Here is a 23,420-nt window from a genome sequence, read left to right on the forward strand (position 1 = left end):
AGTTTCACAGGGAATATTGTTGCTAGGATAGTTAATAACTAATAACCAGTTACCGTTAGTTTAGCATTCGCGGAGCACGGGGATAACCGGGGCGGTGGGGAATAATGTCAATAACGGGCTTGGTACACATCAATAACGGCAGGGTAAATAATTTCGAACAGGCACCGCCGCATCGGTGTATTATGAAACTGGCAAGGTCATCTCTCCCGTAACGTGTTAAGTTACCTGAAGCCTAGTCGGATTTCAGTCTTGACTCTTGCCATTTCTCTTTGACCCTTCCACTCCAATTGCAGGTGGCCTCGTAACACCTCACGCTCTGCCTTTCTGAACAGCCCTGAAGATGCGCGGGAAGTGTGCACGCGTGGACGAAGATGTCTTTGGCCCCGTGGTGGAGGGCTGCCTGGACGACTTCGACTTCACGTTGCTCTTCGAAGAGACGATCCTATTCGTGCTCCCCGCCTCGTGTCTGCTGCTGCTGGCACTTGCATGGCGGGGACCTGAGCTCATCCGTGCTAATGTCGTCGTACGCTCATCTCTCCTAGGGCTCTTCAAGTTGGTAAGATCTATGTTGCATCAAAGTGCAATTCCGGCAACCTCCTCCCCCAAACTAAGGAGGGAATTTCGAAACTTACGACTCAGGCGACAGATTATTTACCCTCTTATTTTCATCTCACATATACTCTTCCTTGCCTTTGCCTGCAAGAATACTTCTGCCAACACTCGAGCGACGATTCCCGTTACCGCAATTGGGCTGCTCGCGATCGTCGTCATGGGCGCCCTGTCATACCTAGAACATCGAAGATCTCCTCGTCCCTCGTCACTCCTCACGTTGTACCTCCTTGCCGCTGCGCCGTTGAATGCGGCTCGCGCCCGCACTCTGTGGTACATGCCGAGTTCGGATGGCGTCGTTATAAGTTTTACTGTTACTGTGGCCTTGATGGTGATCGCTCTTGGACTAGAAGTGGCACCAAAGGATGCCCTCATGAGGGAAGAGGGCGTCGGAAAGCCTTCTCCTGAAGAGAGGCGCGGCATTGTGGAACGTTCGTTACTCACTTGGATTGCACCGACTTTTGCATATGGTTACCGGAACACATTCACATCCGCGACGATGCCTTCGGTCGATCCCAGGTTGACTACGTGCATACTAAAAGAAACTGCCATCACTGGTATAAGCCTCCGTAAGCATTTGGCAAATAGGTGTAACAGCAAGCTGAATATTCTGCACAGATCTTGACCAACCACTGTTTTACAGTCTTGTCCAACTCCACTGGCGAGACCTGCTCAGTCCGATACTCCCACGCGCTTGCTTTCTAAGCTTGACCCTAGCACAAGCCTTTCTTGTCGAGACGGCCACGGCGTCGGTCTCCAATCCTAAGGCTACTCAACAGTCCCAGAACGCGCTAGTTGGTGCCTATGTGTTGGTCTACCTTGGCATGGCAGTCAGTCGCTCCCTGCCGTTGATAGACCCAGAGGTCTGTCCTTTCTAACTCTGGTTTGACAGGTAACATACTGTCTTTATCGCCAGAATGCCGTGCGGGCTGCCGTCGCCATGCGAGCCAGCCTTACAGACTTTGTATTCCAACGCCTTTCGCACCTAGACTCTGCGATCGAGCTCGCCGGCTCAGCTACGACCTTGGTCAGTGCAGACATTGAGCGTATTCAGTTCGGTTTTCGCGATATCCACGAAATCTGGGCCAACATGATCACTACAGCGATATCACTGTTCCTAATTGAGCGTTCCATTGGTATTGCCATGGTTACTGGGCTTGGTGTCTCCATTGGTATTATGCTGACCCCTACTTAGGATAAACCGTATGCTGATCTATAGTGGGAGCAGTCTGCATGGCTGCTGTATTTCTTGTGTCGCTTGGCGGCAGCAAAGCTCAGAAACACTGGTTCGAAGCTACCGAGACCCGCGTCGCTCAGGTGGTGAAGATTCTGGCCGAGTTCAAGAGTATCAAGATGATGGGTTACACAGCTGCGCTCCTTAGCAGTCTCACTGCCGCAAGGGTTCACGAGGTCCAACGTTCTCAGAGGTTTCGAGCGTTCGTGATTGTGGTAGCCACGTTGGCACAAGCCGCCACTGCACTAGTCCCGGCTTTTGGATTCGCCACGTACGTGCTGCTGCACAACTCTGGCGACGGGGAGGTCTTGAGTGCCAGTGTTGCCTTCGGGACATTGACGCTCTTCAACATCCTCACGTCGAGTATCGGGCAACTGATCGATTCAATATTTGGCACGGTGACAGCCGTAGGTTGCATTTCGCGCGTACAAGAACTGTGCACCAAGCACTACAGGTTAGACCCTCGTAAAACAAACAGTCCGGCTGAGCCTCCGCAATCAGGCGTGGCCATGAATCATGCCAGCGCAAAGTACGATGAGGACGGCCACGACGTTATCCAGAAGGCCAGCTTCGAAGTCAAGCCCGGCATGGTCGTTCGCGTGGTAGGCCCAATAGCATCAGGAAAATCCACGCTTCTGAAAATGATACTTGGTGAGGTGCGTTACTGCGCGGGTGAGGTAGCTGTCGGCGACAAAATCATCGGCTATTGCGATCAGAACCCCTGGTTGGATCATGTTAGCATCCGGGAAAACATTACTGGTCCCGCGCCTTTCGACCCCGAACGATACGCTAACACGATTCGCATTTGTGCACTGGAGGCTGACCTGGAGAGCATCCCCGGAGGAGATGCCTGTCTTTGTGTTGGCAACGGGACCACTTTGAGCGGAGGCCAAAAGACTCGCATTGTTCGTCATCTGGACCTCTGCATCGTGAAGCCAGCTAACAAACCTGTAGGGTTTAGCTCGTGCCATCTACGCACGCCCGCGGATCTTGGTCTTGGATGATTGTCTGAGCGGATTAGATGCCAACACGGAGCATCTCGTGCTTGAGAATCTCGTCGGTGCACGCGGCTTCATTCAAGAACATTCCATCACTACTTTCTTGGTCTCGAGTTCACGTGCGTCCAGCCGCTTGTTCGCCAGATTATGGTCGCCTCTGACATGAAAATAGGGAAGCCTTTGCCTAGCAGCATCGCAACGCTTTCGCTGGGGCCCGAAGGACCCGTACTGACTGAAAGCGCGTCGTACCAACAGCACGTCGCATCTCCATTGTCCCACGATTCGAACACTGTGCGTGTAGCACGTTCCAGGGAGTTGAGTGAAGACAACAACACAGAAGCGCGACTCTTGATAGAAGCGAACGGCGATCGCCTTGAAGGGTTTGAGAAGTCAGGGGAACTCGCTCTCTACGTCATGTTTATGAAGGTTGCTGGAAGAATCGGGTTGTTGGTATTCGTCTTCCTGGTTGTCATTTTTGTAGTGGGAATTACTTACCCGCGTGAGTTGTCCCTTATCCGCGACGATGGGATTCGTTCAGGAAGCTGACAAACATCGATATGACAGAAATTTACTTGCAAACCTGGGTCTCACAGACTTCGGTAGATCAGCACAGCAGTATTGGTACCCTTACGGGCCTCTACTTGGGTTTGAGCAGTCTCGCCTTGTGCGCATTCGCGGCAGCCTGTGTACAATTCACACTGGGAATCGCACCACGCATTTCCATCAAATTTCACGCATTGCTAGCCAAAGCGCTTCTTTCGTAAGTTGCCATCACTCCTCCTCGCCGTCTACTTCGTCCACTGACAGCATCTACTGTAGTGCTCCCCTTTCTTTTCTCGCCACAACCGACAGAGGTTCGATAACCAACAGGTATTACCACCAGGTATGTATCAAGTCATAAGCTTGGGATCGCTGACGGATCCCTTGAACAGATTCGCTCAAGACCTTGCCATCATAGATCAAGAAGTTCCCTTAGCCTTTATCGGTACTGTCCTCGTCTTCTTGCAGCTGCTGGCTCAATGCGTCACTCTCATCATTGGTTCGCACTATTCGGGAATAGCTATCCCCTTTCTGCTGGTAGTGGTGTATTGCATCCAATCTGTGTATCTGCCGACGTCCTGTCAATTACGGTTGCTGGATCTTGAGGCCAAAGCTCCTATTGTGTCACTGTTTGTTCGATCTGTCGAAGGCCTCGCGACCATCCGAGCTTTCGGGTGGTTGAGTCATACCCAGATCCAGTCAAGGAGACATATCGTCGCATCTCAAGTGCCGTTCTACCTCCTAGCGACCGCGCAGAACCTGCTCAGTCTTGTCCTCGATCTCGTGACTGCGGCCCTTGCGATCATCGTCATCTCAATCTCGGCCAGAACGCATGAGGCGGGCCTTGGGCTGGCGCTGTTCAGCATAGTGGGATTGGGCACCTCGATCAAACTCTTGATTTCGCAATGGACGGAGCTGGAAACCTCCCTCGGTGCTATGCGGCGCATCAACAACTTTGCTGAAAATACTCCCTCCGAGTTCTCGCCCTATAGAAGCACGATGCCACCCTTCGACTGGCCGAGCAAAGGGACGGTAGAGTTCTGCAATGTTTCACTGGCATACAGGTGAGTCTTGCGACACTGGTGGCATCGGGAGAGGCAGGGTAGAGCTGACGCGTTTCAAATTGGCAGTGATACTATGCCTCCTGTCGTATCTAATGTAACACTCAAGATCCGGCCAGAGTGGAAGGTTGGAATTTGCGGGCGCACTGGCAGGTATGGAAGCCGATCCCCGCTGTCGCTGGGTCGTCTCATCCGTTATGCTAACAATGGCGCTCCAGTGGGAAAAGCACACTCATCTCGTCTATCCTCGGTCTCGTTCACATACAGCAGGGTAGCATAATCATCGACGACAGGAACATCTCTGTCCTCGAACCAGACTCGCTACGTTCGAGCATAACAGTGGTCCCGCAAAATGCCCTGTTGCTACCTGTGGACGTGCGGACGAATCTGACTCTAGGTGCGGTACAAGTTCCTAGTGACGAAAAGATTATCGCGGTCCTCAAAGAGCACGGCCTGTACGAAAGGTTCCATGAGCGAGACGGCCTCGACACGCTCATCGTTGACGATCTGCTTTCCCATGGAGAGAAGCAGATCTTCTGCATCGTGCGAGCACTCCTTCACAAGAGTCGCTTGGTTCTGCTGGACGAACCTACGAGCAGGTAAGCCTCAGTCCTACTGAAGAATCACCGTTCCACATTTGAGGCAAGAGGATTGACCTCGCAATCGTATCCAGAGCCGATACCAACACTCAGCAAATCATGGACTCTGCTGTGCTGGGAGGCTTCGAGGGCTCGACGGTACTCTATGTCGCGCACCGTCTCGAGATCTTATCGCAGTTTGACCGCGTCATGGTCATGGACAAAGGTCAGATCGCCGAATTTGGCGACCCGCGCGAGTTGCTGCAGAAGCCCGACTCGCTCTTCGCCAGCACGTTCAGCAAGGCAAACTCACAGATCAGCAGCCAAAAATCGTAGTAGTTGCTAGGTTGGCATAGTAGACCCGACGAAGGCTCGATGAGGTCGCGCCCGACTTCCGACGCTCGTGATGTCAAGGATGTGGTGGGAAAACTTCGTGGACGAATGCCGCTTTGAGCGTGGAAAAGGTTCAACAATATGTCCGCTCGCCGGGGCAATTTATAGACTAGACTCTGAGCGTTATTTATGTACTCGTCTATAATGGCGACTTCGCCTGATAGACTGCGTCCTTTGGAAGAAGTTTCCAACACTTTTGTGAGGTCGATGAACAATGCATGAGACACCGATAGTAGTACCGTACACATTTTGCCCCGTGAACATCCCATGTGGAGCGCTCTACCACGGGCTCAGAGACGCAGATACAACATAGATCATGCTTCCAGTTTCCCCTCGCGGAAACTCTCAAGACTATGGACCCGATCAGGTTAAGGGTCAACCAATCAATCAATCAATCAAAGTTCTATTAACCTGTTGGAGCTTAACTAGTATCGTAATGGCTATGCAGGCGCTTCTTTCCAGATAAATCAAGAACCGTATCCATACGCCTGATCATGCTCCAGTACAAACAGTGAGAGACTGGTCCTCAATGTGACGCATGGAAGTGAAGCACTACGGGGCGATGTTGCTTGAGGACTGTGTGGGTGGCAGAACCGCAGAGGCGGTAAGAATGGAGGATGTTGATTGGTCGGTTTGGGGTTTAGTTGTTGTCGATTAGCTCCGTCTCTCTCTCCCTACTTCCTTTCTCTAGTTGAATGTCTTTGGATGAATGGACCCTTGTTCTTGCTAGGCTTGCCGCTCACAACCTAAATCAAGAATTTGACCTTTCATCCGATCATACAGAGCATTCGGCCTAGGAGGAAAATCTTTTATTTTCTACAAGCTGTTCTGTCGCGATATCTTGGTGTTCTTCAGGCTACCTGGAAAAGGGTCCCTTGAGAGGCCAACGATAATTAACGACAGATCGTTTTATGAGTTTTGCCGTCAAATTTTTTGGTTTTTGCTTTCCCAAACTCGCTCAACAAAACGAGAGGTCAGTGACTACATCACAAACATCAGCTATGATCTTGTGCGACAGCATATCCGCGCTACAAGCAATTCGGAATCCGGGTACTAAGACAGAGCAACGAATGATCCACGCCATCTTGCAAGCGGGTTCAGAACTTCGAACCCGTGGAATTGCCCTCCGCCTGCAACCGATGCCGGGACACTGTGATGACCCAGGAAACGATGCTGCGTATCGACTGGCCATGGAGGCAGCCAGCCCAGGCAAGAGCCATCCATTCTGCCTCCTACTTTCCATGGAGAAAGCATTCATTCGCGATCACATTCGCGCACACTGGAAATAGGAATGGAGAGCGTCCACAAAAGGGATTCACCTCCGCAGAATTGACGAATCGCTGCCCTCCAAATACACTAGGCGGCTATATGGCTCACTGCCGAGGAACCGAGCCTACCTGCTGAAACAACTACGGACCGGGCACTCATGGCTATCAACATACCGCAAGGCTCGCGGTCTCGCCGAAAACGACAAATGCGTGTGCGGCGCGCAAGAATCCGTGGTCCACGTGCTTGTAGACTGCCCGAGATTGAGAAACCTGACAGGAGCTACGGAGGAAAATCGGCGATGCATTCAATAGCGTATCAAGCCATCTAGGGGGCTGTAAAGACGGTAAGGAGAGTAAGCCAAACACGGCCACCGCGGGCTAGCACTGTTGAGGCGGTACTGGACTATGCGGAGGCATCACAATGATTTCGAAGTCGCGCTCCATGAGGGCAGCCTACTGTAACAGCGAAACTGGTACTGGGCCACGACAGGCCTTGACTAGGCTCTAAGTTCGTTTTTAGGCAGCGGTACGTCCTACATGTACATACAAGGATGTATCTAGTTGCGGTAGCCTGCATATCGCTCAGCGATGGGTCAGGGTAAATGATTTCACACACTCACACACACACTCCTATAAAAGGGCTCTTAGCTGTGGTTCCGATCCCGTACTCATTGGGGCTCGCCTCTGAACTGTTACAAATTCGTGCCAGGCAAAGAGATGAGGGAAAGCGCTCTACATAGTGCTGAGGGCGAACGACTGGTCTGGTGATACCTTCTATGCCGGCGCTGCGTCCTTACGTCGAGTCAATTCTCCAGATTCTGGTCACGAATCTGACTGATATTGCGAATACAACCGTCGTGGTCAACTCAATGCTGCCCGATCTTCATGGCCTGTTGCCAGTTTCCAACGTTCGGTCAAATTCGTGTTTCGGTAACCGGTTGGTCCAACTGGGATGTTCATGCTTGAAAGACAATCAGATCGCCTTCAACCGATAAGTCCTCAAGGCATACGATCTCTAACGCCTGAACTGAACATATATCAAGGGTTTGCAGCCTTGTTTGACAGATCAAATACAATCGTGGTCCTTACAAGCAATAAGAAGCGCGCCTTCTTCAGACAACAGTGCCGTGAGACATTAGCAGCCCATATATATATGTTATGGTCTTCCCTCGTCCTGATGAGCGAAAACAATCCCCGTCAGGTGACCGACATGGCCTTGTAGTCGCTTCCAGCCAAGTCCGCCTACAGCCATCGGTCGGAGATGGATACGCTTCGTCGGTGACGGATACCAAGAAGAGCTTGTTGCGGTCAGACTTGGGTAGTGGAAGTGTCGGCCTGTACAAGTCCATTTGCGGGGAATTGGGTCAGTCGCTTGAGGCAGTCACTCCGCAGACGCTACAGTTGCCCAATTAGAACGAGACCACGTGCCAAGAGAAGAGGTGAGCCTTGCGATCCCTACATTTGTCTGACGAGGCCAACGCAATGCTAAATTTGAATATAGTCTGGCCCAGCCCGTAGCGACGAGGAGGAAAGCGGCTCTTTCACGGCGAAGATCCGCGGGCTGGAATGCGCCAATCATAAATTGAAGGACGAGCTTGACCGCCACAGCATCCATCTTCAAGGGTCCCTCGGCGAGGTTCGCACATTGCAAGGAAACATCCGTCGGCTTCAGGACGAGTTGGACAGTAGTTCATCTCGAGAAACTCACCTAGAAGACGAGTTGGTTCGTGTCACAAATGGGATCACCGAAGCTATGCGGGTTTTGCAGGATTATCAAGCCAAAGAGTGGAGCAGGCCAAAGTTGCACGAAGGCAGACGACGTGAATCTGGTGATAGCAAAGACAGCAAGGTGCTTGGAATACCGCAGTTTCCGTACGCGACGAAGTGGCTTGACTGACATTGTGATCGCGTGTTCTCGTGTTCTTGTCATCCTCCGAGCGCCAGCGCTCCGGCCAATGGGTGCTGTTGAGTGGGTCCAAAGTTGAACTCCCGTTTTGGGAAATATCACTTTGCTTCCATCGCAACGCGGCTATAACCGTGCAAAATACGCGTTTTTACGTGTAACAACGCGGGTGTTGGTCATATGGCACATTAGCAGATATAACGAGCGCGAAGGGCTCACCTAGGCCATAGAGGGCCATGTTCACTAGGTTCGTGGTTGAAACTTCAAATCGTACTATTCATTATATATCTTGGGCTCACCTTTCACAAATTCTGTTGCGTTTGTTGTATGCCAACCGCACTTGTACGCGGAACACAATTTATGCTTCCATACAGTTACCATAGCACCACTACCAGAATCTAGTCCCATAAGTCAAGAGGTTGATCGTGTGATTGTGCTCAAAGCTCGAGGCAATTACCACCAGACATTCTGCTGGGCAGATAGTGCGCCTTACCTAAGATGGCTAGACCCAGCACGTGACAGACCACACCCGTTAGTAGGAATCAAGCATGAGTCTGGGTTCTTTGGATACCCATTGCTACTGTCTTAATTAGGCCAAGCGGAGGATTCGGGGAAAGATTGTGAAACGAGGAACGGTGGGTGGTCAGAAATGGAAGAATTGGCTCCTTTAAAAGGTCAAAAGTGAAAAGGAACCAGAACTTAAACAAGTCTAGCAATGATTACCCAGCCCAGTATCTCCCGATATTATCCAATTAATACAGTATGTGTGATATAATCCATTTCCACTGACAAGGAGCTCCTCTCCTCCTCCAAGTGTAGCTGAGGAGAAAAAAAAAAAAAAAAAAGAAAAGGATGGTAATTTTAGGAGGCAAAGTGGCCGTTAAACAGGCCTTATTCCTTTCCCAAGTGTTAGGCCCCACCAGATGCAAATTTTTATCATTTTATTATATTTCCTTTCGAGACCACCACGTGACTACACGGTTAGCTTGGAGAGTCTCCTCTTCCTCCTTCCATCCTTCTCCATCAATATTACTACGTTCTATTGCTGCTTTCCTTCCCTCTCAAGAATATCCAAGAGGAAGATGAGAAATGCAATCAGTAATCAGACTGCGCTGATTACAATCAAGATCACAATATGTGCGTCAGCAAGTAGGTACTTTCCAGGGCAGAGTGCTCCAGTGTCCAATGGAGACGGTAGTATTTCCTGAAACGGCTAGATAATCCGCCAAGGCCTTAGATCATCCTAACTAACCCATGCAGATGTGGGGTTGATGATTCATTGCCATCGGCATCCCACCCGACTTTCCAGTCGCTAAATAATGTAGAGGTGATGCGGGATCCGCAGAAGTCTGCAGAATACAAGATCAACCAACATTTAAGCCAGGCCATGTCTTGAAGTTCATCGACGTCTCTCTGAAAGTTACATCCTTCTCTCTTGCTATAGTGATAAACACTTCACCATGTCGTCTGCCGCTCAATCGTTCCGCAACATCATTGGCGTCTCTGCCTCCACTGCCTCTGTGCAAGACTCGACCCTTGTCATTATCGACGCCCAAAACGAATATGCCTCCGGCCAGTTGAAGGTCAAGTCGGTTGACCAAAGCCGCAAAGTAATTGCAGACCTTCTGGCTCGCTACCGAAACGGTGGCAATGGCAAGAACATTATCCACGTCGTACACGAGGTGCCAGCTGGAGCACCCATCTTCACACCAGGCACTGAATTGGCAGAAGAATTCAGTGAGCTCACTCCCAGGTCGGGTGAGAAGGTCATCAAGAAGCACTTCCCAAGCTCCTTTGCCCAGACCGACCTCCACGAGTACCTTGAAGGGTTAGGCAACGTGGGCAAGAAGATTGTTCTGGTCGGATACATGGCGCATGTATGCATTTCTACCACCGCCCGAGCAGGAGCTGAGCGGGGATATGATGTGCTTGTTGCAAAAGATGCTGTGGGTGATCGGGAAATTCCTGGAGTCAGTGCCGAGGATCTTGTGGCCATCACTCTGAGCGAGTTGGCGGACGCCTTCGGGACTGTAATTTCTGCGGGGGATATCAGCGCGTAATAGTTGGCCACGATGAAAATAGTAGTGTGGAAATATGTTCAATCGTTGCTTTTTACAGAAATGCCTCTTGATTTACGGCTAATAAGCCGCATCTTCTATAGTATTTTCTGCAGCTATATCCAATCAAAGCCAACTCGTGCGTCATGTAGAAGAGCAGTTGCTTGAGATATCCAGTTTTTCGCATCTCCATTATCCCTTGTGACTGCTGACGGATCACACTTGTTTAACACCTTGGATTCTGCATCTAATGGAGCATTCCACAGCTCATCACTGTCTGGCATGCAGAAAGACAAATCGGCTAGGGCCAAAAGGTCATCTCTGCCACCATTGGCATTTTCTCCGGTCGAATCAATGAAAGTGGACAACCGGCACACCTTATAAAGGGCCAGATGAAATGTACTCTAAATCAAGTAGGAAACTTTGCCGTGTAAAGTGGTCTTGGGGAGAAATCCACTCTCTGTACGATAAAAGCCGTTCTAGTCTCATACCAGTTCATGAATGATTTCGGGATCATGGGGTAATGTGAAGCGTCTGTGAATCGTCTAGACCTTACAGCGGATATAGCCGCCCCTGACGGAAACTGAGCAAGTGTTCGCGGCGTCGCGTATTTACCATTGCATGTTGCTGCACTTCCAAAGTACGGCACAACTACACTTAAGATCTTGGCTAATATGACTATTCATAGGATGAGGGCGGATGGAAGGAGAGCAATCACAAACTTGGCAATCCTCACGATAAAGCGGTGACTCAGTATGTCGAGTGGCCCGGGTGGTCACTTCCGGCGCCGCCAGCAGGCGTCCCTGCCCCGACCACGAGGAGAGCTAGTGTGACTATAAAGGCTTAAAGCAGCGAGCTCCCCTTCTCCCCCTTGGGCCTTGCCCCTTCCGGGAAACCGGTCCGCCTCTATCTAGAAGCACAGAATACAGAAATAGGGGAAAGAGCAAATACGGTGGCCTGATCCTTCCCCGCTAGTGCTCACCGCAAGTGATGTCCAAGTAAATATACATGAGAACAGATTCACAAAATGGCAAGCTGCTGGTTTCAATGACTGTGTTGAGTTTAATTAGTCTTTAATACCGCTGAGGCCTCCTTGATGGACATCATGTGACTGAGATCTTCTATTGCTCTCCGTCTCCCCTGAGACAGCTTTGTATGGTAAATTGGGCATAGGGGCATTATTGAAACAGAGATTATTTCGGTGAGCATCTAGATTATTATGCGTGTGTGATATTGTAACCAATAGTGACTGCGAGTCTTACTGGACCAGGGGCAAGCTTGCCGCCAATACCACCGATGTCAGCCACAGCACTTGTGTAGGCGTTGTGGACAAAGGCGGCTGCTGGACCAATATAAGAGCAAATATGGGTGAGAACCTCGCAGATCTTCATACCCTGAACCTCAAGGCCAGCGTTTTGTGCAGCTATGGCAGAAACATCAAACCCCGACCAGCCCAGATTGACCGTGGAACCGAAGTCGAATTCACCCCAGGTCGAAGCGTAGCCGCCATTGCCATCAGCTGGAACGAGAGAACCGGGCGCTGCAGCCCATCCACCTTGGGAATCTTCGTTGAACGCGATGTAACGGATTTGGCCCGCTGCTAAGGCAAACTTTTTGCAGGCCTTTCCATACCATCCTCCTATGGTACCATCGGGCGCAATTTTGTTCCAGATTACGACGGTCCAGTTGTCGCCTTTACCCAGTCGCTCAAAACGAACAACATATTTATATCGGTGAGCCTGTGTAGCTGGGACTTCAATAACATTGCTCCCATATGGACTGCCGACGTTGCCCGAGTATTGCACACCACTGCCGCTGGATTTTGTGGACGCACCAAATCCGAGAATCGAATACTGTTCCCTAGAGCCCACGAGAACCTTATCTGGAGTTACTCGCGACATAGCGGTATTGTGGAGTCGATCATCGGCCTGAAAACAAATTCCAGGACTGCCAATGGCGATGATCCAGGTGATCCAGTGGAGCACACGCATACTGATCGAAAAATTAAAATGTTCGTGAGAACTGTGTGGCAGGCGCTCCCCTCTTGGAGGTCAATTTTGTCTTCACAAGACGAAAACAAAATGCATCAAAACACATTTAAAGGCCACATCACACGAAACACTTAATGATAAGAAGACCACACACAATCTATCACACATACATCAGTGGGGGTGTTTGTTTAGAATCGAGTTCGACACAGCAAATACAATCCGTTCATTACTTGAGCTCGTCGGGTCATGTGTATGGCTGGCTCGTTTTAACATAGAAAGTGCGTTTGATCGACCGGGGCGTTTTTTGGCACAAAGCTTGGGTTCCTTTGCGCTCTGAGTGTAAATATGTAAATATTTGCTGGGAAAAAGCCACCAGACCTCCCCTTAGAATAGAGGAGTCCACGAAGGGCAGACAACACCGCTGGATAGTGTTTAAGAGAAACCTAGGGAGGAATTGGGTGCGATCGAGAGCCGAGGCGTACTTGGCACTTGAACATAGGGCAATGTCAGTCTATCAAGTTTGCTCTATTAGACATCCCAAACGGTGCCCTAAATGACGAGCTGGAACGAGGTTCACCGACTGTTCTCTCGCTAACCAATTAAAGCGGCGCAGTGCTTTCGTGACTAACTGGCTAAATTCGTTCAATCCAAAGCCATTGCGGTGACCGACCGTGTCAATTCAAAGGGAACAATTTGCGTGGGTAGTCAAGACGGTTCATCATAAACAGTTCAGATGCATTCTTTTCCAGATTAATCACGTAAGCTAATAACCGGTATTAGCTTCATTTATGGTCCGCATTCATCAAAGGTGACTGTTGAAATTGACGGAACCTGCAAATGTCTATTTGAAATAATCATTCGGGATTCCGTCCACATCAACTAGTCATTTCCAAGACTTGCCTTCCCTTTTGTGTGACTGGATTCAGCTAGGTTTACACCTATGCCCCCACTTAAGAGGTTGGCCTTTCATTTCATCATGGCCAGACTATAATTCACTGGCCATAAGTTTCTCTGCGAGCTGAAGCATCTTTATTCTACCGGGTTTAACCAGTTTTACCAGAGCCTATCTAACTCATCGGAGTCCGGATCCATTGCTGGCGGAACTGCGTGACTTCCAGCACATGATTCTTTCCGATCCGAAGAAACGGCATAGCTGAATGGCTAAGATCGATTTAGACCCGGCGGAAAATGAAGATACGCAACCTCCGCGTTCTAAATCTTTGGCCGATGCATCCTAAATTTAACGCCGACGACAGATCCTGGTACGCGGTGAATCTAATTCAGTCAAATATTCAATTCATCTGGCCAAGTATCAGAGTAATATGTCTCTCTCTAGGTTGTAATCCATAATCCAGGGACTAAAAGCGTGGCAGGACCTTTCTAAACTGACCGAGGGCAAATATGCGCACGGAGATCAGGGCAAATGGTGGTCTCGCGAGTTTTGCCGTATATCATGCCGTATCGAATGCGAATGCCCTCTATGCAAGTGGACCGTATGAAGCTCTGCACCCTTTTCAGTCTCAAAGCCTACTCGATCGGGCATATTCCACATTTCCAATTTGGAAGTATCATGGAACAGGTTGTCCTGAACGTTGCAATAACTGCACGGATCCGGTGGCTGGAGAGTCTTCAGCAATATCCGGCACAATTTCTAGGTCGGGTTACGGTAAAAGTACAATACAGTACCTTCTCATTTTGTGACCTATACTCTGGGCCAATGACCAGACTAGTGACCTGATCGAGTTGAGGATCCTGTGACCTGTACGAACTGGAACGGAACTTACAGGGATCGAAAATAACACGGCAGTTAACCAAGGGAGCACGCGGAGTACCATATTGTCAGACACTTCATTTGCAATACTGCTTAAACACAGTATTAGTGAGAATGTTGATAGGCCCTGTATCTAGTAGAACCGTAGCCGACATATATTCTTTATAAGCCCAGCCGTCAGCCTAGGAAGCCTCAAATGAAAGGGATTTTACTGTCTCGTAATCTCGCAATCCAGGTTCTATCGTTAGGGACAACTATCTGCTTGCAAAAAAAGGAAGGACTCCAATACGGGCACTCTGGCTTTTAACCGTAAGCCGTTTATGATTATGCAGAGCGTGGTCGCTTGTTAATGTCTTCTCGTCCCGTTGAAACCAAACGCTCAATCCTTGGATTAGACATAGGGAAACTACACGTCATTCTCGAGGGCCGGTTAAATGAACCCATAGAAAAGCGTTCTCCGCTCAGGTTCCGACTGTGACCCATCTATTGTCTATAAAAGCTGGTCTCTAATCAGTATCAGGTGTTGGTCAAAGTTCATAATTTTAGCGACAACTGAATCTTTCGAAGTGCACCTATGACGCCGCCCAGTTCCTATGATGACACGTCTTGTAGCGGAGCCACGCTGGGCTCTCAGGATTCAGAGCCCCAGGATGTCTCAGACTCAGAACTTGACTCTGATTATGTCCCTTCGGAAATGAGCGAAGATCGAGCATTCCTAGCTTCCGATGCAGAAGAGCTCTCTTACGTCTCAGATAACAGTTCCAATATGGAGGATCCTGTAATGAGCATTATATACGACTACTCGAGCCGTGGGGATCGACAGGTATGAGCAGAGCAAGTGTGTAAGGGTCTGGCTCTTCTCACCACGTTATCCAGATACCGAGCCTCGAGAAGAGACCCATCAAAGCGATAGCAAAAAGAAATATTACTCGAAATGGCCAGCTGAAGACCGAGTATCTAGTCCTCTGGTGCTCTTGGGAAAGCTTGAATTAATGGGGTGGCAAGCAGAATCCGATTCAGTGAATGTACAACTTTCTTTGTCCTTTTCTACAACCGTTTCTAGAGTCTTCCCTATAGCAGAATTAAAGAATGTCGCCGAGTCGTGAAACTGCAGTTCCCTTTCCTGATTTACCACTGAACTAAAACCAAGCCATGGTTAATGATAAAAAGGCACAGACAGCAGATGTCAGCACGTGATCACATGGATTATATGAAGATTCGGTCGTAGCCTACGACCTCGCCAAGCGCGGGTTTGGGTTGGGTTTTCAACTTCTTTACCCGCCCACGGGCAACCCACCGCGGGTTTTGGACTTCATGTACCCGCCCATGGGTTCTTGGCGGGTACCCGCGGGTTGCCCAAAATACCCAAAAATGGGGATAAATCGTGAATAAAACTGATTAGTCACCTAGCGTAATCTTGGTATTTTATTATTGTCACGCTCTTGAGTGGGTATTACATTTAAACAATGCCTGCTCCTTATCAGAATATATATATAACGTATTCGATAAGCGAGCTGACCACCCCATGCGAGCTGGCCACCCACCTATTAAATCTACCATTATTATTGAATTTTTCAACCACAACATAAATTCAGTAAAATTGAAGCTATTCAGACATCTCCGGGCACCTATTTCTCCTATGTCCTAGGTTTTTACAGAGGCTGCATCGTTGTGGTCTCCTCTTATTGGTCCGATTCGGCGTCGGCGATACAGCTCTATCTCGACCTGAGCTAGCTTCATGAACTATTTCCGGTCCTGAAACTATTGACATAGCCTCTAGAACCGATATTCCACCTTTATGAGCTATTCGCTTCCTCGTACGCTTCCTTTTCTAGGTTGTTTTCGCATTGGCGGCACGTAATTCGCGGTTTTCCTGGCGTATAATCGTAGCGCCGTGTATAGCTAGATGGCAGCCTTTCACGATCTGCTCAAAGGCTTTTTCGGCGCGCGAGGGGTCCTCTTGTAGCATTTTCTTAATAGAGGAAGCTTGCCGGCGTACGTCCTTCACTATATACGGGGTTTTCGGCGTAAAATTGCGGCTAGAATCGCTTCCTCGACTCGGAGGAGGTGGAGGAGTAATAAGGCGTATATTTAGCTTCGAAATCACGCGATTCGGATCAAAAGGAGCGATACCAGCAGCTGCGAAGCTATTAAGAATAGTTTCCGGCTTAAATGCCTCTCTCCGGGCCCGAGGATAAGCTATAAGGAAGTCGTATTTATCGATACGACTAATACAAAGCTTTATTTGCGAGTCTACTAGCTCCCCGTACGCCCGTTTTAGTACCCTAAAATAGCCGATATCGAGAGGTTATAGGAGGTGAGAGGAATGCGACGGTATACAGATAGGTATAATATCGTTTTGAGAGCAAATCGAGTCAAATTGAGGCGTAAGATAGCTGCCATGACCGTCGAGGATAAGAAGACGATACCTCCCCTTCGTCCGGCTTATAGTCGATAGAATAAAAAGCTTTTGGAGCTAGTTAAGACCTATTTTATCGGTTGTCCATCCATTATTACTCAATTCGAAGCGCTAGTCTAATAGGAGGTTGGTATCCTTGAACCATGCCTCTATAAGGACCTTGCCTTTAAAAATAACGCATAGCGGAAGCACCCACCCTCCCGCACTAATAGCTTCAATTAAGGTCACCTATTCGCGGTTTCTAGGTTGCAAAACGGCTCTCCGACCGTACGTTCTCCTTATAATAACCTTCGCAGTAGCCGTAAGGCCGAGGGCGAAGCCAGTTTCGTCGAAATTGTAGATATCGTCGCCGACAATGCCGTACTTTTCGATCGTAGCTTTCACGAAGTTAAACCACATTAAAATCGCCTTTTCATCCTCGCATTGAGCCCGCCGGTAGTCGTACGATCGCGAGAATCGAGTAGAGAGGTCAGGGTGCCGTTTAACGAAGTTTTCGACCCATTTTTCGCCGACAGTAATAGGTGGAGTTGACCCGCGCGCTTTAAGTAGTAAATCAGCTGCTTCTCGTACTATACGAGGCCGAGGAGCAGCTCCACGATCGTCGAGTGAGAGGATCCAATTATAAAGCGATTCCTCCTCGAAAACAGTCAATTTATGGCTGTTGGCGCGAGTTTCGGCGCGATAGGTGATGCCATTAAGACGCGCCGAGAGCGTGGAGCGGGGGACATCAAAAACCGCTGCAGCTCTACGTACAGAGCTAAATTCTTGTTTCTGAATAGCTTCAATAGCTAATAAGATCCTACCCTCTTGCTCTACACGTTTTTGAGAGCATTGAGAGCGAATTGGCGGCATGGTAGGTGGTTGAATAGAGACAGTCTAATTACGCGGCGCGTTTTTGATGGGGTGGCCAGCTCGCATGGGGTGGCCAGCTCGCTTATCGAATACGTTATCTGCATAGCTCGATCTTTCTCACTACGTTCTTTTTTTATCCTGAGGGATACATAGCCATATCGATGAACTTACGAGGACTTAATGTATTCTAAGCTTACCACACTATATCAAGACAATAATTTAAGACTTGACGAACTAAACTAACGACTTGTGATGTTCTCAGCGCCCTCCTAAAGTCGCTCAGGTTTGGGTTGGGTTGGGTTTTGGGTACCCGCGGGTTTACGCGACTCACGAATAGATAGATCCAAACGCACAACGCGACTTCAACAAAAGCTACGTTTAAGCACTCAAGATGAAGAAATTAATTTTCAACCCTGATTACATGGACCATCAATATGGTGTCTTCTTCTTCCTCCTCGTCATCGCGATCAATGTATCAGGCTTTTAATCCTCTGCTCTCTATTGAGCCATCGTCTGACGTTTTCTTAGACTCGGATATTCAATCTTCTGTATGAGAATAAATTCCCTCCTTCGTGTCCTTAGCTGTCGCAGGATTCACCACAGGTATACTAAGACGGCCTACAGCCTTTCACCGGATCCCGCGAGAGCTACGATATAACCAGTCGAAGACCTCCGGCGACGCTAAAACGTGTGGGACCTCAACGCAGAAAGAACTGGATTTTGTACCAGTCGGCCCTAGAGAGAGAATTTCTAGGTTGGTGGGAGGAAACCGAGTATGGCCAGAAGCTGAACGGGGACGGTCAGTCCCAAATCAAATGGTCTACTGAGTCGCGTCACGCCGACGTTTGGAAACACTTTGACCAAGTAGCCGATATCGATTCTGGCCTCCCACGGGTCTTCTGCCAAGCCTGCCTTACTCTGCTTGACCACCCGCAGTACAAAAAGAACGGGACAAGCGCTATGAGTAGACACCAAAAATCCAACGCTTGTCGCAAGGGAAAGAAAAGAGGATCTCATCAAGCTCTGATCTCGGATTCGTTACAAAATCATTCCCTCAGGGAGTCACTCAGTGGGTACAGGGTAACAGCATTCCAACTTGAGGAGCAACTATTGAAGACTATCACCTGTCTTCGGTTGCCGTTTCAAACAGTGGAGAACCCTGTGTTCCAGAGACTGCTCAACCTCTTATACTCTGGACCTGGGACACTGGAATTTCCGTCAGCAAAAACCCTGCGAAGACGGCTCCGGGATGCGGTTACGGTTCAACAAGAGTCGCAGTTACTAGATCTGCCTGAAGATGCTAAGGTGTCACTTGCTTTAGATTGTTGGACTAGCCCATTCCAGCAAGCGTTCATGGCAATCACAGTCTACTTCATCGACAAAGCTTGGAACTACCGGGAAATGCTCCTTGGCTTTGAACCGCTACACGGTCCTCACACAGGGAGCAATCTCAGCGATGTTCTCCATCAGTTACTAAAGGAACGCAAACTCTTAGATCGCATCTTCAGTGTTACAACAGATAATGCGACCAATAATGAGACCTTGATCCGCGCTTTGCAGGAAAAACTGATATCCACTGGCGCGATTGGCTCTAGGGAATCTATTGTCCGGGTTCCTTGTATGGCCCATGTGATCCAACTTTGCCTGAAACAGCTTTTAGGGCATATTAGAGCAGCGCCCAAGAATAAAGAAGTGAGGACTTTTTGGTCTGACACTCAAGCTATTAGTTTAAGGGACTCAGCAAATCACGGGGACGTGGCTCATGCCCTGGCAAAGGTGAGCCTCGAGTCTTCGTAAGCGACTGCCAACACAGACAGAGTACTTATCAAGACAGATTCGATCATTCGCGGTGTTTGTTAATGCAAGCCCCCAACGGCGAGATGCATTTTTATGTCTTCAATCAGGCGGTACCCGGCTATTTCCGTTACATGATGTTCAAACACGCTGGAATTCCACGTTCCTCATGCTTCGTCGTGCGCGTCGACTACGAAATATCATCGACAAATACTGCTGCGATCATGAATACTCGCAGTTCAAGGTTACCGATGTTGAATGGCGACAGATTGACTACCTGGTCCACTTGACCAAACCGTTCTTTCGGTTCACTATGGCTCTGATGAAGACCAAAGATGTTACGATTCATAGCGTGTTCCTTGTGTATAGGAAACTTCTGGAGCATATTGAACGGTCAAATCGAAAATTAAAGAAAAAGACGACGCCTTGGAAGAAGGATATGTATACCGCGCTGCTTGCTGCGAGGCAGAAACTGAAAGAGTACTATGAGAAGACCTATCGCGACCACGGTTTTCTCTACGGCACGGGAACTCTACTTGCTCCTCAATATAAACTATCTGCTTTTGATGATAGGGAGTATTCTACTTGCCATGAGGAAACTTCAAAAAGGTATTGTGAATACTTGAGAACATGTTTCACGCAGTATCAACAACAAAACCCCGAACTATTGCTTCGCACAGTACATCGTGCTTCCGCACTGCAAAGTTCGGAACTTGATCGGCTGCTTGAACCAGTTGATGGCTTTATGCTCCATGAAGGGACAGAGCATGACGAGGTGGATCAGTATCTCAGAGAAGGTACGGCAACTAGCATGCTACACTTAGACGACTAACTGACTTTCTAATAGCAAATGTTCCCGTTCCACCACGGCTGTATTGGAGAGAACATGAGCGCGAATTCCCAGTGCTTTCTCGGCTTGCACGCGACTTGCTTTCGGTTCCTGCCACCGGCGCGGGCGTGGAACGGCTTTTTAATAGTGCGCGAGACATCTGCCATTATCGTCGAGGATCTCTTCATGAAGCGACTATTCAAGATTTGATGATGTACATGTGCTCAGAGAAATTCACCCTGGAGGGACAGCAGTTAACTCGCCTGATGTTTCTTAAATAGGCGGTCATGAGGTGGATGGGAATGGGAACTACGCCGAACAATGTGGAAGATGAAGCATCACGTCGCAACTCTCATATTGACGGGCTATTAAAATCCGAAAGGGAAGTTGCGAGGGAGACCACCAATGTTCTTTTACTTGGTACGTGCATGGGCCAGCTTAACTATCGGACGGTTTGCTGACCGAAGCCGATCTTTAGGGCCCGATGATACAGGCAAATCGACAATTATCGAGCAAATGAGGATCATATCCCTACATGGCTACTCTGAGGACGAACGGGAGGACATTCTCTACACTCATCACCAAAGTAATGGAGCTGCCGAGATCTCCTTTACACTGACCGACATCAATTGGCGCGTGGTGGATCTAGGTGGCCAATGTCTGGGAAGAAAAAAGTGGATGCATTGCTTTGAAGACGTGGATTGCCTCATGTTCGTGGTCGCACTGTCCAGTTATGATCAGTGCCTAGTTGAGGGTCATCGCTCTGTGCGTGTTAAGTCAAATGCCGTGCCCGACAACGATTTCTAATGCGAACGCAGAACCTGATGCAGGAAGCAATGAGGCTCTTCGACTCCTTGGCCAACAGCGACTATTTGAAAAACAAGCCAGTTCTCCTTGTCTTGGACAAACTGGACGTTTTCGAAGAAAAACTACATTATTCACCCATCTCTCGACACTTTACAGATTTCACCGACTCCGACGCCACCATGCGGGGTGCAGCGGGATATTTTGGCCACCGTTTCCAGCAGATAAATAGCACAAAGGGCCGTAAAATCTGCGTTCACTACACGAATACTTCTGACGCTACTTCGATAAAGTCGACGATGGCTTTAATGTATCAAATGGTTATGGCACAGACTCTTCGTTCCCATGGTTTACGCGACAGGTTTTGAAGTGGCGCGGTCTGTACCAAAATATTTCGCATGGAATTGACATAATGGCACTTAATCATCTAAAAGCGACAATTATGCTATCTCGCTGATAGGTTGGCTTTTGGGCGTATACATATCAGGAGCCGAGGCTTCCTGCAGATTGGCGGTGACTGTTTGCCTTCGAACTCCTGGAGGATGAGTGGAATGGGCGCGATACAGGTGCTGCAGCCGTCGTGCAGTACTGTGACGTATTGATTACGGCGCCAAGGAACAAATAAATCGGACAGAATTATGTTTTGCCATCCTGACCAAGGAAGATGTATACGTGACAGTGAAAGCTTACTTCAGGACACAATGTTCTCATTGACTTGTTTTTGCGGGTTCAAATTAACATCGTGCTTGGTGCCATCTTCGGGCCCAATCACCGTTCATCTGTAGCTTAAAGCCGATGTGAGTCACCTTTATCCCCAGCGATAATTTGAATCTCAAGGTGCATGGCCACGAGTTTCTCCTGCTTTTCCAGCGTCTGCCAGGCATTCAACCAGTCATTTTGAGGGCAAGGTGCAAGGTAACCGAATATTCGATGACCACTGGCGCTGGCAACGCTAGTGTCATGTGTTCGCAAGCGTGCCGGGAGGACAATAGAAAAAGATTCAATAAAAAAAGTTCAACAAAGATAATATGTGAGCAAAGATAGGTCAGCAACGCAGCGATGGTGACACAGTGCACGTTTAACAATGAGAGATTAACAATGCTCACAACAGACGGTAAATGGTGAAGGGTGGACGGTTAACTGCAAATGATCGACAAACAGTCAGCAATAAATGGTAAGCAGCAGGCGGTTAAGAAAAAGTTAAGAACAAGTTAAGCTGCAAACAAATGCACTATGGACTCCTGGGGTCAATAACCGAAAAGCACCCCGTTTGCGAATCAGTAGAAGGTCGGTCGTGCAAACCCCCAGCCCCCGAAATTTTGGCCTATGATAAATTGGCCAAAATGTGTACGGCACCATCGCATGCTTTGCCACTTCAAATTTGTGCGAAGCTAACATATCGTTGATTTGTCCATGATTAGTATTCCCCAAAGGCCAATTCATGAGAGGTGTTTAAAACGATATCTAATCGGCGGATGACGAGTGGGATGTTAAGTGGATCCATTTTTGAACTCAATTCTACGTATCTTCTACACCGGCTGTCCAGGGTAGCAATTGACCAGGCGGTGGGATCAAAATAAAAACCATCCTGTTACACACTGTTGTGTTGACCAATATCATTTTAGCCCGTCATCACCGATCAGGAATTAAATAATGTTTGTGTCGTGGTAGCCCCCACAATTGCAAAGATATCATAGCCAGCAAATTCATCTGTTCCATTCTACACGTGTGTGAAAACTGCTTTCTAAGGAATTTTACTGTCCATGATGTAGGCCAATTATGCGAGTTGTTCAATTGCCTTGACCAGTTACCTGAATATGGAACACCAATGACATAAGTTGTTGACGGGAGAATCGTCGCCCGTTTTTGCACTACCTGCTGACCTGGGAGGACTTTTATCTTCCCACAGTGGGAATCCCTCAAATAGAAATTGAAAGTTCCCGGGGGGAGCTACTTTTATACCGTAAAAGGGTGCATAACCCTTAACAAACCGGGTCTGTTAAAGTTATTTCATTGGTTTAGCTAGCCTAGTGGTAAAACACAAGCAACCGTGATGCCTAACGATATTTAGATAATATTGATTTGAAAGAGTTTTACTCTCAAATGCAACTGTAGTGGCTCCTAGGAATTGATGTGTTGCTAGGGGTGTCAGAGATCAAGCATATATTAGCTTAGGTGTTTGGTCGCCGACCAAACATTGTGCCTTTTTCGGCCAGATGGCGTAGTGGTAAAACCCAAGCATCCACAAACAGTCACAGCAGTAAGGAAGCTCCTAGCAGTACTTGTGAAGCTTAGAAGTTCCCAGGAACAAGAAGTACC

General features: G+C 48.7%; 6 protein-coding genes across 6 annotated transcripts; 5 read left to right on the plus strand and 1 right to left on the minus strand.

Annotated features, from left to right (window-relative positions):
• Positions 1-340: 340 nt before the first annotated feature.
• On the plus strand, positions 341-5,356 carry N7508_006096 (uncharacterized protein; the record flags this gene model as incomplete). Its single annotated transcript, XM_058464162.1, has 12 exons — positions 341-556; positions 647-1,137; positions 1,253-1,472; positions 1,502-1,781; positions 1,829-2,748; positions 2,798-2,960; positions 3,014-3,340; positions 3,435-3,601; positions 3,712-4,445; positions 4,512-4,595; positions 4,661-5,041; positions 5,116-5,356. 12 exons carry the CDS (start codon positions 341-343, stop codon positions 5,354-5,356), a joined length of 4,224 nt encoding a protein of 1,407 aa, XP_058318015.1.
• Positions 5,357-7,839: 2,483 nt separating this feature from the next.
• On the plus strand, positions 7,840-8,578 carry N7508_006097 (uncharacterized protein; the record flags this gene model as incomplete). Its single annotated transcript, XM_058464163.1, has 3 exons — positions 7,840-8,044; positions 8,095-8,120; positions 8,183-8,578. 3 exons carry the CDS (start codon positions 7,840-7,842, stop codon positions 8,576-8,578), a joined length of 627 nt encoding a protein of 208 aa, XP_058318016.1.
• A 1,466-nt stretch (positions 8,579-10,044) lies between these two features.
• Positions 10,045-10,644, plus strand: N7508_006098 (Isochorismatase-like protein; the record flags this gene model as incomplete). The annotated part of the gene is made up of 1 exon (XM_058464164.1): positions 10,045-10,644. One exon carries the CDS (start codon positions 10,045-10,047, stop codon positions 10,642-10,644), a length of 600 nt encoding a protein of 199 aa, XP_058318017.1.
• A 1,214-nt stretch (positions 10,645-11,858) lies between these two features.
• On the minus strand, positions 11,859-12,632 carry N7508_006099 (Allergen; the record flags this gene model as incomplete). Its single annotated transcript, XM_058464165.1, has 1 exon — positions 11,859-12,632. One exon carries the CDS (start codon positions 12,630-12,632, stop codon positions 11,859-11,861), a length of 774 nt encoding a protein of 257 aa, XP_058318018.1.
• A 2,345-nt stretch (positions 12,633-14,977) lies between these two features.
• Positions 14,978-15,232, plus strand: N7508_006100 (uncharacterized protein; the record flags this gene model as incomplete). Its single annotated transcript, XM_058464166.1, has 1 exon — positions 14,978-15,232. The coding sequence occupies one exon, from the start codon at positions 14,978-14,980 to the stop codon at positions 15,230-15,232; it is 255 nt and encodes an 84-aa protein (XP_058318019.1).
• Positions 15,233-18,065: 2,833 nt separating this feature from the next.
• N7508_006101 (uncharacterized protein) lies at positions 18,066-21,469 on the plus strand (the record flags this gene model as incomplete). Its single annotated transcript, XM_058464167.1, has 7 exons — positions 18,066-18,146; positions 18,299-19,450; positions 19,509-20,265; positions 20,316-20,511; positions 20,590-20,717; positions 20,776-21,062; positions 21,116-21,469. 7 exons carry the CDS (start codon positions 18,066-18,068, stop codon positions 21,467-21,469), a joined length of 2,955 nt encoding a protein of 984 aa, XP_058318020.1.
• Between the last annotated feature and the right edge of the window lie 1,951 nt (positions 21,470-23,420).

This window comes from Penicillium antarcticum (assembly GCF_028974205.1).
Source record: "Penicillium antarcticum strain IBT 31339 chromosome Unknown utg000006l_segment0_segment0, whole genome shotgun sequence".
Lineage (NCBI taxonomy): Eukaryota > Fungi > Ascomycota > Eurotiomycetes > Eurotiales > Aspergillaceae > Penicillium > Penicillium antarcticum.